The sequence below is a fragment of the Rousettus aegyptiacus genome, unplaced genomic scaffold (assembly GCF_014176215.1).
Source record: "Rousettus aegyptiacus isolate mRouAeg1 unplaced genomic scaffold, mRouAeg1.p scaffold_m13_p_6, whole genome shotgun sequence".
Lineage (NCBI taxonomy): Eukaryota > Metazoa > Chordata > Mammalia > Chiroptera > Pteropodidae > Rousettus > Rousettus aegyptiacus.
In genome coordinates, this window is record NW_023416309.1 from 14,673,442 (window position 1) to 14,688,766 (window position 15,325).

At 33.8% G+C, this 15,325-nt stretch overlaps 1 protein-coding gene across 6 annotated transcripts in view; it reads left to right on the forward strand.

Annotated features, from left to right (window-relative positions):
- The window catches only part of ASCC1 (activating signal cointegrator 1 complex subunit 1), an 85,749-nt gene that overhangs the window by 37,119 nt on the left and 33,305 nt on the right, over positions 1-15,325 (forward strand). For all 6 annotated transcript variants that reach the window (XM_036222179.1, XM_016162297.2, XM_036222180.1 and 3 more), the window contains exon 7: positions 5,739-5,858. In XM_036222179.1, the coding sequence (XP_036078072.1) occupies positions 5,739-5,858 (120 nt within the window). The remainder of the gene's footprint in view (positions 1-5,738; positions 5,859-15,325) is intronic.

Genomic DNA, 15,325 nt, shown 5'->3' on the forward strand with positions numbered 1-15,325 from the left:
AAAATTTTTTTCTCTCTACTTATGTTGTATTTGAAACTGTGTCATGTGATGACTAATTTGTGGACCACGTCTCCCTTTTCCATAAATTGTTTTGAACATATTTTTCTTGAGCAGAATCATGAGCCACTTGGGTTTGTAGTCTGCCTATTCTTTCTAAATCTCAAACGGCAAAGAATTCTTCTTTGTCTTGTTCGCTTAATGATGGCTATGACTGTTTTCTCTCAATTTTACCTGAAATTTAAAATAATTTGGTGTTTGTAATAAGATACATACAATTTTCCTTACATAAAAGAAAACTTTATGCTTTACCTTACAAAGTAGAGCAGTTTTACCTGGTTTAAGAATCATTTCTGATACTTTAACTTGTTCCCAAATCCCTTTTTGCTAAATGAAACTGAAAGCAACTTCATTTTCTTGGCTGCCATTGAGATAATCCTGCTAAGGAAAAATTTAAAGGTAGATAAATTTAGAGAAACTTTTATTATTTTTTTTACCTTATGAAAATCAGGTCTCAGTTTTTAATCACTGAAGGTTTATCATGATCTGTGTGGGGATTTAGTCTCTCTTTTATGTCTCTTGGTGCTTTTTGTGACCAAATACCCAATCTGAGCCTTTTAAGCATGTCAGAGTTGGTGTGCATAGGCAATGAAGAGCAGCCTTAATTGTTCTTAAGAATTTTTGACAGTAATTGTAGTTTTTGAAATTCAGCAAAGCTTTTGAAATAGGATGAAGTTACCCTGCCAGAAATCTGCAGTGCAGGCAAATTTTTTTTTAACATACTTTTTAAAAAAAGTTGGGAAGATCTGAAACCATTAAAACAAGCCTCCCAACCCTCTTCTCTCACCTTCTCTTTTGCTACATACTTGTTTTAAAACTGTATAATGTAAAATTAATTTATTTCTGAGAAGGAGGATGAGAGAATCAGACTTGGCTCTTTGGATTGGTTAGAAGTGCCTTGTTTCCCTAAAAGGAAGAGATGTTTCCCCAAAAAAAAGGAAGGAAGGGAAAGGAAGGGAAGGGAGGGAGGGAAGGAGGGAGGGAGGAAGAAAGGAAGGAAGGAAGGAAGGAAGGAAGGAAGGAAGGAAGGAAGGAAGGAAGGAAGGGAAAGGAGAGGAAAGGAGAGGAAGGAAGGAAGGAAGGAAAGAAGGAAGGAAGGAAGGAAGGAAGGAAGGAAGGAAGGAAGGAAGGAAGGAAGGAAGGAAGGAAGATAGATACTTATAGCTCTGGTGAATAAAATGTGTCATCCAACTTTTTTCTTTATTCTTGCTCTTTGATCTTAGTGTTTGTACTTGATGTACTTCAATAAACAATGGCATTTCTGACCTGAACTTTTTATGACTTAATCTCAAATTAAAATATAAAAAAATGAAAACATTGAAAATGAATCTTAGTACATAATATGCTATGGTTTAATTTGATAGCTTTTTAAATGAAAGTATTAATGTGGCTATTTTGGAATTTAATTAAAACTGGGGTGCTGTATCGCTATTTTAAAAGAAATGCATAGTTGAATATATATTTTTTAAATTTTGGGGTGGTTTTTAAATTTAAGTATGATGAGAAACAACTTTAGTTGCAATTTGTAGGCTAAATACTGTAGCTATATAGATTTCAAGTAAATTATTCACAGTGTTCAGTAAATGCTAAGGCTCTGAATGTGTCCCTTGTGACTTTTCTTTGTGATATGTAGAACATGAACAGCTCAGTGGCTCTGAGTATATAGTCTGATAAATATGCCTTACTTCCATAGCTCCAGTATCGCTCTGCTTATACCTAAGTGTTCCCAGTAGGTCTGAGGTTAAACCAAATAAGTTAACAAAGGGACAAGAAGGAGAAGAGAAGAAGAGAGAAAAATACCCATGGATAATATTAGTTCCTAATTGTTACTCAGATGTCACTCAATTGAAAAATATGCTCACTGGTATCCCAGGTGGGGAATAGTTTGGTCACCAAGACAAAAAGCATTTATCAGGCAAACCGTTGGATTTCTCTTCTGCTCTTTAATCTCCCTCTTGATAAATTCTAGGAATAGGTTGAAAGAGTTTCTGTTTCTGCTTATTAGACAGGCTGTGGATCCTGTTTCATTGTTTCAATTTTTATGTTCTTGGCACCCCAGCTAATTCCAAGGATTTGAGGTAGTTTATAGTGAGGACATACATACAAAAGAAATATTAAAGTCAGAGAGCCCAGAAACTGTAAAGATATAATGGGGAGAAAATTCTACCTGAAAAGTTAGGTAAGATCATTGTACTTGATCATTAAAATTTAGTACCGTTTTCGAACACCAGTGTACTTGAACTAAATTTCAAAAAGAAACAGCAGTTATTATAGTTCTTATATGATCAAAAGGAGCATAATATTTTTTAGGAGAGAATCTTATTCTGGTTTTCAATCTAAGAAAAACTTGTTGCATAAATCTTAAGTAACCCAGAATGATGAGCAGTGTCTTCAACAAGAGTTTTGTAGAAGATACAAAAACATTGTTCACATGGCTCTTTCTGCAGTGATCTCTAGAAATTGAAGGTGTAACATTCAATATTAACTCAGTTAAAAACATTTTAGTGGGACACTAAACAAATGGTATGCTGCTCTCTGGTGATCTAACTATGCAGGGATAGAGCTGAAAATGTAGAGGAGAGGAATGTTTGGTTAGTAATGAGCTTTTTATTTCAAATAAGTTTTATTGACTGCACTTTGATAATATCAAATGGCAGTTGTTCATATGAATTCTTTGGCTATTAGAATGGAGATAAAGTGTATTGTTGATTGAAGAAGCTACAGGTCTCAGATAATAGTTCAGAGCTTGGCTTGTGTTTTTGGAATATCCCACTTATTAGAAGTGGCTACAGGGATACTTATGATCAAGGTTATAATTTTTTTTTTGATCAAATGTCTATCTAAAATATAAAATAGTTCAGTTATTTAGTTTCTTACTGAGAAAAATTCTGGTCTTGTGCAATAACATGACCTTGAAGTTTGAAGCAAATGTTTTCCATTAGGGTTCTAAAGCTTCAAAGCATCTTTTATGGCCTTAGTTTAATATCAAGAGAGGTTTTTTTGGAATTGTCTTTGGTGTATACTAGCATCTTTATGTCTTTGAGCTGATAAAATCTTATTTTATTTAATAACAATATAGACGTGTATCCACATTCTTCTCAGAATTGTCCAGAACAGCATCTCCCTTTATAGCAGAACATCCAGTCAGTGTTTCCCAGAGATTTATGGAGTTCCTATTTTATATAAGGCACTGTGCCAGGTGCTGGGGATATAGGAGTGATCAAGATGAATAGAGTCCCAGGCCTCATGGACTTGGAGAAGGCTGTGTGTGGTGACCAATTTTTAGTTGGGTTTCAGCCTGGCACAGCAAACTCTTTTCTGGTTGAAGTATAAGTCTATTTAACGTGTCTGGGAAGAAAGTAGGATGGTGGGTTTTACATAACATAAAAGTAGTATATGTTAACTTTAGAAAAGCTACAAATTGCAGATAAACAACAATATCACCAGTTATCTTACCATCTAAAGATAATTACCATTAATACTTTGGAATATGTGCTCCCATACTTTTTAATATGCATATGTAAAAATATTTTTTTTGAGATATAATTTACTTAGAGTGAAATGCACAGATCTTCAGTGTAGTTGATGAGTTTTGGCAAATGCATACACCCATATATGCATTTGCCAAAATGTAGAACATTGTCCTCACCTTATGAAGTTCCTTCATACCCTCTTTAGTAAATTCACTTACTTGAGAAATAAATACTGTTCTGTTTCTTTTACCATAGATTAATTTAGCTTGTTCGTTAATGTCATATGTATCTAAGCATTCAGTATATACACTTCCGTGTTTGGCTTCTTTTGCATATTTAAAACAATTTTAGTTTTTTAATGAATAATACATTTACATGGTTCAAAAATTAAAGGTACAAAGGATATGCAGAGAAGAGTTTCCTTCCCACTGCTCTCCCATCAAGCACCCTATTCTTCTTTCTAAAAGTAACAGATATTAATAGTGTTTTTGTATCCTTTCAGAGATTTTATACATGTACAAGCAAATATATGTATAAAAAAATTTTCTTACCTCCATCTTTTGCATAAATAGTAATATTATAATGCACATTGTTGTGCACCTTTATTTTTTAAACTTAAAAGATGATCATTACTTATCGGTACCTGAGAAGCTTCCTTAGTCATGTATAGCATATTTATTGCTCATAATACTTCAATTTATTCAATCAGTCCTTTGTTATTGGACATCTAGTCTGTTGCTAATCTTTTGCTACTCCAAACAATGCCTCAGTCAGACCTTGTTGCATCATAGCAGGAGGCACATATTGTTTGGTTGTTTTGTGTGTATGTGTGTGATAAGCATCATCAGTGGGGTTTGGGAGTGGTCACCCTAATCCATTGTTTTGTTTGTTTGTTTGTTTGTTTTGCTTTTTACCTTCGAATAGTCTTTTAAAAAGATTTTTATTAAAATATAGCTAACATATAGTATTATATTAGTTTTAAGTGTACACCATGGTTATTCAATGTTTATATACCTAAAGAAGCGATCACTGTAAGTCTAGCAACCATCTGACACCATACAATGCTATTACAATATTATTAACTATATTCCCTATGCTGTACTTTACATCCCCATGACTGACTGATTTCTGGAAATCTGAATCTCTTATTCCTCTTCCTCCACCTTAAAAAATTTTTTTCAATTATAGTTGACATTCAGTATTATTTTTTATTAGTTTCAGGTATACAGCATAGTGGTTAGACATACATATAATTTACAAAGTGATCCCTGTGACTAGTCTAGTACCCACCTAGCACTATACATAGTTATTACCATATGATTGACTATATTTCTTATGTTGTACTTTACATCCCTATGACTGTTTCATAACTCCCAATTTGTACTTCTTAATCCTTTCACTTTTTTAACTCAGTCTCCTAACTCCTCTTTCATTTGGCAACTGTCAGCTTCTTCCCTGGATCTATAAGTCTATTTCTGTTTTGTTTGCTCATTTGTTTTGTTCTTTCAATTCTACATATAAGTGAGATCATATGTTTATAGAGCTCTCCCTTGTAGGGATCTCTTTATATTTTCTTTAGCTTTTTGCCTAAGTTGCAGCAGCCATTAGTAAGCTTGCCTAGATCCATTATTTTATCAGGGGTTGCAAAATGGTGATATTCTGATTCTGTCATTAGTTCTGCATTTATCACTTGGAATTCTTCTGTAAAGAACTTTCCTTTATCAGCTACCCTTGGATATGTAGCCGAATTCATAATTATTTCCCTAAGGTTAGCTCCTAGACATTTAATTGTCTGGGTAAAGGATTTCTCTTCTTGAAGGCTTTTTATAAATATTGTCAGACTGTTCTTAAAGATATTATATCAACTTACACCTCCACTATTGTTATAGAGTGAATACAGCTTGCAACTTATAGAAATAATGATGTAAAACCTCAGAGATGGGCCACTCAGAAGTTGTCTCTGTCAGTCAGAACCTTCATGTCATTGCTTGGCTTTTTCTCAGTGCTAGTGTGATTTTGGAAATACTAGTGTCTCTAGTTTGTGTGTATTCAACACGTATTAATTTTGAAATTGGAAGGATGATTAGATAATGTTATTAGTAAAAAAACCCAAACAAAAAAGTTTGACTATGTATATTAACCATGTTTTAAAATATAATAGCCCTCTTAGCTTAAATAAGTATAAAAATCTGTTTTTTTTCTTTGCAGTGACATTTCTGGGGGCAAACCCCTGGAAGTAGAAATGGAAGGGATAGAATACATGAACGATGATCCTGGCATGGTGGATGTTCTTTATGCCAAAGTCCATATGAAAGATGGTTCCAACAGGTATGTTGCTGGAATATGTCCTTGTTTTAATCAAGAGATGCCCAAAAGCATTCCTGGAAGTTCAGCCGGTTTTGATTCCTTCTATTTGAGACCTTAGAATTATAAAGAGTATGTCAGTTCTTTCTATTTTTAAATAGTAAGCTGGTACCTTGAAAGAGGAATTTGTTGTATGAAACAATATTAGACTTTTAGTCTGATAATTATCGAGTTACTTGGATGGAAGATATTGAGAGTAGCAATCTAGTTTCTATGGAACTCAGTACTTCCTTAATATTTTCCAGGATAATAGGAGGCAGGAAGGATGGCATTTTAGAATGATGGTTTCAAAAGTGAAATAATGCAGATCTAGTGACTATGTGGACAAAATGGTGATGATGACTATACACACTTACTAAGCTTATTAGGATTAAATTAATCTATATAAAATGTGTAGAATAGAGCTTGGCACATACTAACATCATCAGAACATACATCAGAAAATGTCTACTATTTTTTATTTTTGTTTATTAGCATATCTATTTTAGAGATTCTCAATCTGCAACCCAGGCCATTTCCAAAACTAGTCTAGGCCTCTAGAACTATTTTCAGTGTTAATACCATTTGTTGATCCACTTGAGACCTGTGTGTGTGTGTGTGAGAATTAAAAATTAAAAATTTTAATATTAGTTTCAGGTATACAGTACAATGGTAGACATTTATATAATTTATGAAGCGATCCCCTCAGTTACTCTCACATCCATCTGGCTCTGCACACAGCCATTACAATACTATCGACGATATTTCCTATGCTATACTCTAAGTCCCCGAGACTATTTTGTAACTACTAATTTGTATTTCTTTGGTGAGTCGAGGAACCCAACCTAAATTAGAAGTTTCTTTTTATGTGGTCTTTTCATTAGGGCAGAATGGAACAGAGCTCATATTCATCCAGAAACCTTTAGAGAAAATTCGTGTTTCCAAGCAGGCCCCAATTGATTTGCTTTCCCAGAGGATCTCTTGTAAGGTCTCTCTTATCTCACTTTGAATTGATTATCTCAATTATCTCTAAGTTTAGCTGGAAGTGAATTTTGAGGGAAAGGGAGGAAAAAATGGTATTGAATCAGTTTTTTTGTGTGTTCTGGACCAGATTTTTGTTTTCCTAGATACCTGGCATATGCCTAAAGGGCATACTAATAACCTCACCCTAAAAACTAGGGACACATTGTTACTTAACAGAGTATCATATACTAGGATATCCCAAAACATTTTTACCAGGTTAAAATTTGATGCCTGTATGGATCATTTACTTTGTGTTTAAAGTCATAACTATCCAAATACCTTCACCGTGTTGTAAAATTACTACATGTGGGTTAGATTACTTTTGAACTTTGTGAACAGAAACAATGAAGATAGTTCTGAAACTTTTTGGTTTTATAATCTCTTAATTTCTTGAAGATTATTGAATACCACAAAAAGCTTTTGTTTATATGGGTTATACCTATAAATATTTACTTGAGTAGAAATTAAAACTGAGAAATTTAAGATTTGTTAACTTATCAAAAATGATAATAAAATATTTTTTATATATAAACACCATTTTCATGAAAAATCACTCTATTTTCCAAACAAAAAAATTAAGTGAGAATATAGACATTGTTTTACATTTTCGTGTTTATAGAAGACGGCTGAATTCTCATATCTGCTTCTCTGTTCAATTTATTTTGATGTGTTGTTATGATTGAAGTATATAAGAAAATCAGGCCTCACTCAAAGATGTAGTTGGAAAATTGAATAATGGCCTTTTCAGATAATTGTTGATAAAATTTGACAGGTAAGAGTTTCTTAAATGTCAGTTACAGTGTGAAATCTGAAATTACATCAATGAACATTTCACACTGTTACATTAAAATCCATTGATCCATCTTGTACCTTGCCTGGATCTATAACTCATGCATAATTTTGTAACATTGGTCATTTAGAAAATATTGTTTCACTGAGTTATGCAGATCCAAATGTTGACACATTTCATTATGCAATATTAAAAATACATGTTAATATCACTACTAATTTCATCAAAAAATCTTTCATTATTGAGGAGCTGTCAAGCTTATAGTGGCAGATACATGTTTTTTGAAATTCAGATTTTCATCTGAAAGCTTAAATTTTTTTATTGGCAGAAAATACTGGTAATTTTTCCCTTGAAGTTTTTTTTTTTTTTAATGTCTGCAAAATAGCCAAGTCCAAATAACCATAATTTTTCTGGCAGTTGTTCTTTCAAGTAAAAGTTTTGTTTCACGGACAAAGAGGCTAGTTCAGCTCACAACTCTGACAATCCCACAAGTGCTTTTACTCTAGATAGCTGTCTGTTTTAATACACAGCCCAAGTACTTTATACTATATTGCCAATTTCATCACACAAAAGATTAAAAAGACATGCATTCAAGGGCTTAGATTTAATAAAGTTACTTTTACTATTTCATTAAGGATAAATAAAACTGGCTCTTGATTTTAAAACTGTGACTGCTTAGTAAAAAATATACTAGTAGTAGTTTGATGATAATTGTCTTAATTTGTGGTAAGGTGCCATCAGTTTTGCCTACCATTGCCTTTGTACCATCAGTGCAAATGTCATTGTGATGAAAAAGGCAAATAATGTCATATGACTATTACAAAAATAGTTTTGACCTCCTGGACCCCCTAAAAGAGTCATCAAAGGTTCATAGACCAGACTGTGATCTAAGTAAGATTTTATTTCTAAAATTTAAGGTTGTATTGTTTCTGGGGAAATTATAGCTAACTTTTGTTCAGTTATTACTCTTGCCTGGCATTGTGTTTAGACTATTATCTCCATTTTATCTTCACTTCTGTATAAGATAGATACTGTTATTATGCCCATTTTATCAATCAGGGAGGTTCAGAGAGCTTAAGTAACTTGATTAAGGAACCTATATAGATAGCTCCGAACCCCTATGCCATAATAAAACTTTTCAGTGTATGTATACTAGGCTGAGTAGGATAGACTATGTTCCGATTTTCATTCCTAGAGTAAAATGGAGAATTGTGACCCACATTTTTGGAAAGTGGTAAAATTCACATAACATAAAAAAAATTCACCATTTTATCCATTTTAAAGTATAGAATTCAGGGTGTCAACATAAGAAGAACATCCAAACCTGTAGAGAGTTTTTATGAGTTTATTTGAGCCAAACTGATGACATGTGCCAAGGAGCATGATCTTAAATGCTCCAGAGAATAAGAGTTTTTTAGCTACTTTTATGCATTGAGGGGATTGGATTATGGGATAGTTAACAAGATTTTGTGTTCTCTTGAGAGTTAATACCCCCTCAGAGGGATATTACTTCTGGTATTTCAAAGATGTATTAACCTAGATGCGCAATAACAGTGGACAGGGCTGGCTTAAAACCTTTCACTAAAATTATTGACCTGGGGCATGACTACCCACCATGATCTGCCCAGTTAGGAATTTATGATCAGGTCACCTTGTGAGATTACTTTCCATAGAAACCCTTTTTTCCATCCACACTGGCAACTACTGATCTACTTACTAACTATATAGGTTTTCCTATTCTAGATATTTCCTATGAATGGAGCCATACAGTATGTGGCCTTTTGTGTCTGGTTTTCTTCCGCATAATGTTTTCAAGGTTCGTCCATGTTGTAGCATGGATGTAGCATTCCTTTTTATGATGGATGAATAATATTCCATTGTATGGAGATACTACATTTTGTTTATCCATTCATCAGTTGATGGACATTTGAGTTGTTTCTAACTTTTGGCTGTTGTGAAGAGAGCTGTTTTCCATTATTTTGGGCTGACTCACTTTTTAAATGTATTAAAGAAGTAATTTTAATTTCCTTGATTAACTTTGTAATGTGACAGAACACCACAGCCGCTCCGCCTGACTTCTGTTAATTTGTTAACTTATCCTCTGTTATGGTATTTACTTAATTTTTGTGCGAACTACTGTAAATCTTACTGTTGTAAGACTGATATCTGTGATATTCTTACAGACATGTGGTTAATGTGAGACTATGTGAAAATTTGGGATTACTGTTCAGTCCAGGAGGGCCCTATCCCTTCTCTCCCATAGTGTGGGAACCAGACTTCTCCCTTACCTTTGTGCGGGAACCAGACCTTGCATCCGAGTTAGCAAAAGGGCTTCAAGTCTTTTTTAACATATGTATGTCATAGACTTCACAGTTTTGATTTACCCTGTTCTTGGTGGTATCCAAAGGGAAAGAGTGGCCAGTGAGAAAGTATGATAAAATTATTACCTTGAGTGTGCCAGAGGATATGTTTCCCTTTTGCTTTAATGGTTAAACTCTTAGTTTTATAGGTCTTCAAGTATAGAGAAAAATAGATTTTTGAGATTTGTTAACCTAAAATAAAAGTAAGATACCAAAGTGAGAGGCAACAGGCATTTTTTTTTTGAGATCTAAAAGAATATTTGGGAAGCACTGAATAAGGCAGAAATCCAAATAATTTTCCGGATTAGGAAGGCAAAGAAAAGGTAACAGTTACATCAATTACCTTATCAATTACATCAGTCAAAGAAAGGCATTTCTGTAGGTGCAGATACGCTAACATAGTGATGCTTATTCTAAAGAATGTTTTAGAATAGTCATAATTATCTGTTTTCCTGTTATCTTTGCAAACAGTTGTTTTGGATACAATGTTGCTTTAGGCTCAGCCTGAAGGTTATTTTGCAGTTTTAATGTTCCAAGGGTTTGAGGAGTTAGATGCTCAAGGCAATTCCTTTTGGGGTTATGGCAGCTCCCACTCCATTTTAAAGTGGCTCCGTTTACATTAATTTTTACAGATTGGAAAAAAAATAAAAGCAATAGAAGCTAGTTGTCTTTTGAAGTCAGTGCTCAGGCATAATTTGTACCCACATTAATGGAAGGATAAGGGCTCAGAAGGTTGAAAGTACCCTTTATCCCATAGATCCAGCCTTTAAAGTTTTGCATATTCCTGTTGTCAAGGCTTTGTAAGTTGAAAAAGGTCATGTGAAGTTGTTGCTGGAGAGCTTTGAGCTTTAGTAATCAGTTCTTGTCTTATGCCGTGAGAAAGAATTCAAGGGCAAGACAGATAGCAAGCAGAAAAGCACAAGGTTTATTAAAGCAAAAGTATACAGTCAAGAGAGGGAGTGCGGCCTTATTTAGAGAGGGAGTCACATGAGGATGTTTCAACTCCAGGTTTTTGTTCTGCTTGGGCCCAGAGCCTGGAAATGTGGTACTGAGGTAACCTCATTGTCTCCTCTCAGTAGGCAGGGAGCTTAGTTTCCCGCCTCTTTCTTCCTTGTTTGGAGTTTCTGGAAGTGCCATGGTTTCAGGTGCATGATAGGAGCTGGCATATTTGTAATGCAGATGAGATTATAATGATATTTAGTCAAAGGTCATCCCTTATCCAGTGATGGCATCTAAATTGGAAAAGACTGGTTTGGGTTCATCTCCTCTTGCCAGGTTCAGAGCCATATTTTGAAGAAGGTGGGGGCATCCCTGAACTGTCTGTCCTGCCTCACAGTATCCACTGAATCCACTAGCATTCTCAACCAAGCACATTTTTGAGTAATTCCTATCTCTGTTAGGAATCTATTTTTTCTGTAGCCCATTTCTCCTTCACAAGAGTCATATTTGCATGACTTCAAAAAGATTTGTAAATTCCCTTCCCAAATCTACAGTGTCTGAGAGACTTGTATACCTCTTCCTGAATTCAACATTAAAACTATTTAATGTCTCCTTTGTGCAAAGTATTTTGCAAGGCTGTATAAATTGATACAGAATCGAGTAAGACATGGCCCTCTTTTTAAGGAACATTTGATCTTTTGCATTTCTTTATGTGAAGAGACATGACTCAGTACAAGTGGCATGGGGGAGATGCCATGTTGTAATAAAAATACAAACACTCAAATTTCTTTGTGTGATGTTATATATTTTAAATCAAATATTGCCTTAAAATGTTTGTGAAGTACTTGACCTTTAAAAGGATGGAGCCACTTAGGTCATATATTTTTTTTCCTTCAGCAAACAGAGCTGGGACATTGTAGCTACACTTATTGATGCATCCTTAGGTTTGGTAAAGCATGATTGGTTAAGGAATTTGTGTTCAACCTTTTAATCATTAATTAGTAGTCAGCTATTGCTAAGACTGAGTGTTGAACACAGTGGATATTCTGTTCTGTTTGTTACTCTCTCAGGACTCCACCCTCAGCCCCTCTCAGAAGAATGGCTATCTTATATTTTACTAAGCACATTAAGCCAATTTATCAACTTCCTTACTTTTTCCTTTACAATCTACCTATTTTCATCATACACACCCCACTCAATTTTACTCTTTCTGCAGAATGGCATACATTATCTCTGATGAGGCTGATCCCTTTACTTCTGCTCATGACCCCTCCCCCTTCCTTCTTATCTCCTCAAAGACCTAACCTCATCAGCTATTTTACTCTATAGGGCATTTCCAGTACCTTTTTCCCTCAGATATTTTTCACATGTCCAGTGTATGAGATGCAGTAGACCCTAGGGCTCTGTCTGAAGGTAGATGCAGATGTCAGTAATTAGGTTACTCTGGAGTGATTAAGGTTATGATTGAGGTTCTAGAGGTTGAAGGTTAGCAGCAAAATTATGTCCTTATGTAGACAAATTTTATTTAAAAAAAAAAAGGCTTCAGAGAGGAGGTTTCTTGATTTCTTGGGTGAATAAGAAGTTTGCAGGCTGATGCAGTAGCATTTTAGGAAAAGAATAAATAGCAAATGCAGATCTAGAAGCACTATTATGTGCCATGTAAAGGAAGTTGGATTTTTATTTGATCATTTGTTTGTTCAACAAAAATTTATTGATTGCCCAGTGTGTGCCAGGTACTGTGCTAGGCTTTGAATATAGAATGGTGAGTAAAGCCAGACAGTCATTGTCCCATGTAGTTTACAGACTAATTGAAAAAATAGGTGTTAACAAATGACAAATATATAATTGTAAAGTGTGATAAATATAAAGCAGGGGAAATATGGTGCTCTACTAAACAGAGAGAATATCTTGGCATTTTAGATTGGGGGTGGGCGGGGTCAACAAAAAGTTCCCTAAGGAATCTATATTGAATCGAGATCTAAAAAAGATGGGAAAGCTCTTCTCACCTTTTGTTTTAGGCAAAAGAAAATGCAGAGCAAAAGCCCTGAGGCAAGAAAAAGCCTAGTAAATCCCAGATATGTGTGAGGTATAATGAGAGAGGGTTAGAATGACATGAGATGGCCATGTGAAGAAATTAAAGGGGCAAGGATTGGAGCAGTGGCAATAGATAAGAGAAAAAAGGTGAAATACAAGTAGAATAAATAAAAATAAATTCATATTAGGATAAATCATAATGGAATGGCAGAATACTAAAGACAAAGAGAAGATCTTAAGAAAAGTCATTTTCAAGGATTGACAATTATAAGAACAGTGGACTTCCCAGTATCAACAACAAAAGCCAAAAACAGCAGAATATTTTCTAGGGAAAATAATAGTCAACCTGGAATTGTGTACTCAGAAAAAAAAAATCTTTAAAGAACAAAGTTGAAATAAAGACTTTTATACATGAAAAAAACTCAGAATTTATCACCATGAGATATCTGCAGAAAAGGAACTTCTAAAGGATATATTTCAGGAAAAGGAAAATGAATTCTGAAAGTCTGAGATGCAAGAAAGATAGTATGAGTTGCAGTAAGAAATGTTTATATAAAAAGACATTTGTCTTTATATACTATTTTTAAAAATGATTAACATTGTTCAGCTAACATAAATGTTAACTAACAGCATGCAAGTTGGGACTAAGGGGAATTCTGGAGTTGAAGTATTTTAAAGTTTTTTATTATTTAGGAGAGGGTATTAAGATATTTAAATTTCTTAAGCTAAATGTGCAGCATAGTACAGTTTTAAAAGTAAGTCTAACAACTGTGAGAATAAATTCTAAACAAATAGAAAAAGGAAAGGAACAAATATAAATTCAATCCAAAGAGAGGCAAGAAGGGTAGGAAAAAAGTGGAATGAGTAAAAATTAAAAACTAAGATGATAGGAAGAAGTACACACATATAATACTCATATAGTAATGAAATAAACCAGTTAAGAAAGGTATAATATGAACAAAAAGGTTAGATATGAACAAAATTTAGTTATATGCTTCTTATAAGAGATACATCCACAGCATAAGGTTGTGAAGGAATTCAGTGCAGGCCTCTCCAAAATGTGCCATTTGGCATGCAAACTATTTTGATCTGAAGGCAGTTGAGATCCTGTAGGCTCACGAGAAACTTTCACCTCTTCCTTAACGAATTTAAATTAGGGGTCTTACCCATAATAAGAGTTGTCACCAAAAATAACTTCTTTATTTTACATTAAAAAAATTTTTTTTATATTGGTTTCAAGTTTACAGCACAATGGTTAGACATTTACATAATTTATAAAGTGATCCCCCTGCAGAAATAACTTTTTGTGACCTATCTATATAGTAGGACAAGCTTCTAATTACTGAATATCTGCTCTTCTTATCATCCTGCGAATGACCTTTTTCTCCTCTGAAGTCCCCAAGTTGCCTTACCTTATCCTACTTCAGAATGTCATATATACTTCATTTTCTTTTCTGTTTTTGGACCTCTCATGTATGTGGGGTTTCCTTACGTATATATGTAATTAAATTTGATTATTTTATCTTGTTAATCTGTCTCATGTATATTTAATTATTAGTGGAAAAGAACCTTGAAGGGTAGAGGAAAGTTTTTTCTCCCCGCTACAGTTGAAATAATAGAAAGGAAAATGATATACTAGTCAAATATCAAAAGAAAGCATAACAGAATGAATATCAAACATGATAGGCTTAAAGAAAAATGCAATAAGAGAGGACTATTACTTATTAGTAATAAGAGAGGACTATTACTTGGTAATAAAAGGTTCAGTTTACCAGGAAGATGTAAACTTGTATGAACGTAACAGAACAGCCTCAAAGTAGTTAAGCCAAATTTGTATAATTAATATTTTATAGGGGAGAAATCAAGAAAGCCATCATCATAGGAGGAGATTACCACATATCTTCCAATTATTGGAGAAAAGCCCCGATATTGACCAGTTATTATAAGTCAAGTAGCTGTAAAATCAGTAAAGATACAGAGATTTTAGCAATTAACAAATTTAATGTAATAGTTATCTCTGGAATTATATACCCAGTATTAAAAAATTCATTTTCTGTTCAGGCACATGAAATAGTTAAAACAAATAGATTACAAAGTAGATTCATAAAGTAAGGATTAATAAATTTCAAGGAGTTGGTATCTTACAAATCACATTTTATGGACCGGAAATGAAACCAGGTTATTTATAATTATCAATCAAGTTATTAGAAATAACAAGAGAGTTTAGCAAAGTGATTGGCTATAATATTAGTATAATAAAATCAAGTGCTTTTCTATACATTGTAAACATCTTTTAAAAAAGACAC